This window comes from Bison bison, unplaced genomic scaffold (assembly GCF_000754665.1).
Source record: "Bison bison bison isolate TAMUID 2011002044 unplaced genomic scaffold, Bison_UMD1.0 scf7180017864280, whole genome shotgun sequence".
Lineage (NCBI taxonomy): Eukaryota > Metazoa > Chordata > Mammalia > Artiodactyla > Bovidae > Bison > Bison bison.
Genome location: NW_011494852.1, coordinates 4789840 through 4792058, shown reverse-complemented (window position 1 = coordinate 4792058; position 2219 = coordinate 4789840). Strand labels below are relative to the sequence as shown.

At 57.1% G+C, this 2219-nt stretch overlaps 1 protein-coding gene across 2 annotated transcripts in view; it reads right to left on the bottom strand.

The window, feature by feature from the left end:
• The window catches only part of TBCB (tubulin folding cofactor B), an 8653-nt gene that overhangs the window by 3376 nt on the left and 3058 nt on the right, over positions 1-2219 (bottom strand). For both annotated transcript variants that reach the window (XM_010849055.1, XM_010849056.1), the window contains exons 3-4: positions 964-1060; positions 95-286 (exon numbers count right to left, since the gene is read on the bottom strand). In XM_010849055.1, the coding sequence (XP_010847357.1) occupies positions 95-286; positions 964-1060 (289 nt within the window). The remainder of the gene's footprint in view (positions 1-94; positions 287-963; positions 1061-2219) is intronic.

The window sequence follows — 2219 nt, the reverse complement described above, 5'->3', positions numbered from 1 at the left end:
CCATCTCCCCTCCTGGACTGAGATCCCTTTGAAGGCTAAGTCCCCCACACTGCCCACTGCAGGGCAGGGCAGGGGGCCTCTGTGGGCCACGTACCTACATACATGACGGTGCCCTTGCGAGGGGGCTGCCCAGGTGTCCGCACCTCACAGCGGCTGCCCACAGGGATGGTGCTGGCCTGGGCCTCCTCCTCGATAAGGCGCTGGGAGTTCTCGGCCTCTTGCTGGGCCCGCTCTTCTTCATTGAATCGACCTAGCTTGTTGCGCTTCAGAAAGGAGCGGATTGAGTCTGTGGGTGGAGTGGGTGGGGGGGGGTCAGACATGAGAGACCTGGGAGACCTCTGGCCTGAGGACATAACCTGCCATCCCCACAGGGCCAACATCCAGAGACAAACTCTCCCGTTCTGGGTGTTGAAGGGCTGTCATCAAGCCCCCCCAGGTCTCCCACCAGAGCCGACCTCTCCACAGAACCCCTGGGCTTCCCCAGAATCCTGAAAATAAACAGAAGGTGCTTGCCTGCAGCCTTTCACGTTACCCCATCTTCCCTGGCCCTTCAACTTCACACTTAACTCCATCCGACCCCTGAAACCTTCCTCATCCCTCCCCCCACACTCTGATCTGTCACCGCACTGGGCTCCACGTTGTTCTGTCCGGTCCACGTATTCTACCACACTCTGCCCTCCACACTGTGCCCTGACCAGGCCTCACACCCTGAGCCTTCCCCATGGCCCTGTTTGTTTGCCCACATGCCCCACACCTCCCAGCCTCCATCCATATCTCATGCCTGTCCACCCAGACTGCTCTCCCACGACCCATCTGTCCCCATGCCAGCCTTACCCCACCCCATACAGCGCCAACTTCCCCTCAGTGTCCCTGTCTATCTTGTGTGCCCCTGCACACACCTCTGCTTGTCCCCACACTTCCTCTAGCCCCCCAGGCCCCCATCCATCGCTGGGCATCCCGTACCTTGCCTCTGTTCATAGGCTTCTTGTGAGATCTCATACTTCTCCACCTTGGATATGTCCTCATACTCCCCAAGGCGGGCACCACTGTGGTCAATGACCTGGAATGAGGTGAGGGAGGTCAGTGGGGATCAGGGTGTGGGCACAGAGACCTAGGATGCTGCGGGGGTGAGTGCGGCTGCACATTCTGCAGATTTAAGTCTCTCCTGCCTCCGAAAAACCACATTTCCCTACCTTCACCTTTATGCCAGCCTTCTGTCCTCCCTGGAGCCCAGCCAAAGGGCTCTACAGCAGGAGTCTACAGTAGGTGTCTCACCCTCCGCACTCCATCTTGAGGCCCTGGAGGCTGCATCTGCCTCCCATCTACCCCATACGCCAGCATCCACATGATTGATGGCCCTAGGCCACTGGAACCCAAGGGCAGAGCTCAGGCCTTGCTCACCCTCTGGGCAGCATGTCTGTCTTCTCCGGACCCTGGGACCCTTCTACACTGACCCCAGCTTCCATGTCTTGGAGCATCTCTTCCTGTACCGTCCCTAATATCCACTCACTTGTTCCTCTAGGGTGCCCTGCTGGGCCCTGTGCTGGGTACTAGTGCTAAGTCGCTTCAGCTGTGTCCAACTCTTTGTGATCCCATGGACTGTGGCCTGCCAGGCTCCTCTGTCCATGGGACTTTCCAGGCAAGAATACTGGAGTGGTTGCCATGCCCTCCTCCAGAGGATCTTCCTGACCCAGAGATTGAACCCATGCCTCTTATGTCTCCTCAATGGCAGGCAGGATCTTTACCACTAGCATCACCTGAGAAGCCTGTGCTGGGTACTAGGGCCACAGTGCAAAATCAGATCAATCCCTGCCCTCAAGAAGTGACCATTCTGTTGGGAGGCCAACTGGAAACAAATGCACAAAGATGTGTATTAAACACCAGACAACGACAAGGTTCTAGGCAGACAAATACAACTTGAAGAGGCTTCTGACAGGAAGGGGTATCTGAGACAAGGCCAGGAGGAACAACGGGCACAAAGCCCCAGCTGTATAAATGTCTTCAGCTCCTTTGAGGAACAGCAGGGTCAGCGAGGTAGGAGTGGAATGAGCCACAGGGAAAGTGGGAGACACAAAAGACCATTGAGGATTTTGGCTTTTACCCACAACGAGAGGCAGCTATGGAAGCGCTCCACTAGGAGGGCTCTGATCTGACTCAGGGGCTCACAGGCTCCCTCAGCTGAGTGTGGGAAGCAGATGGAGATGCACCGGGATGGGTGC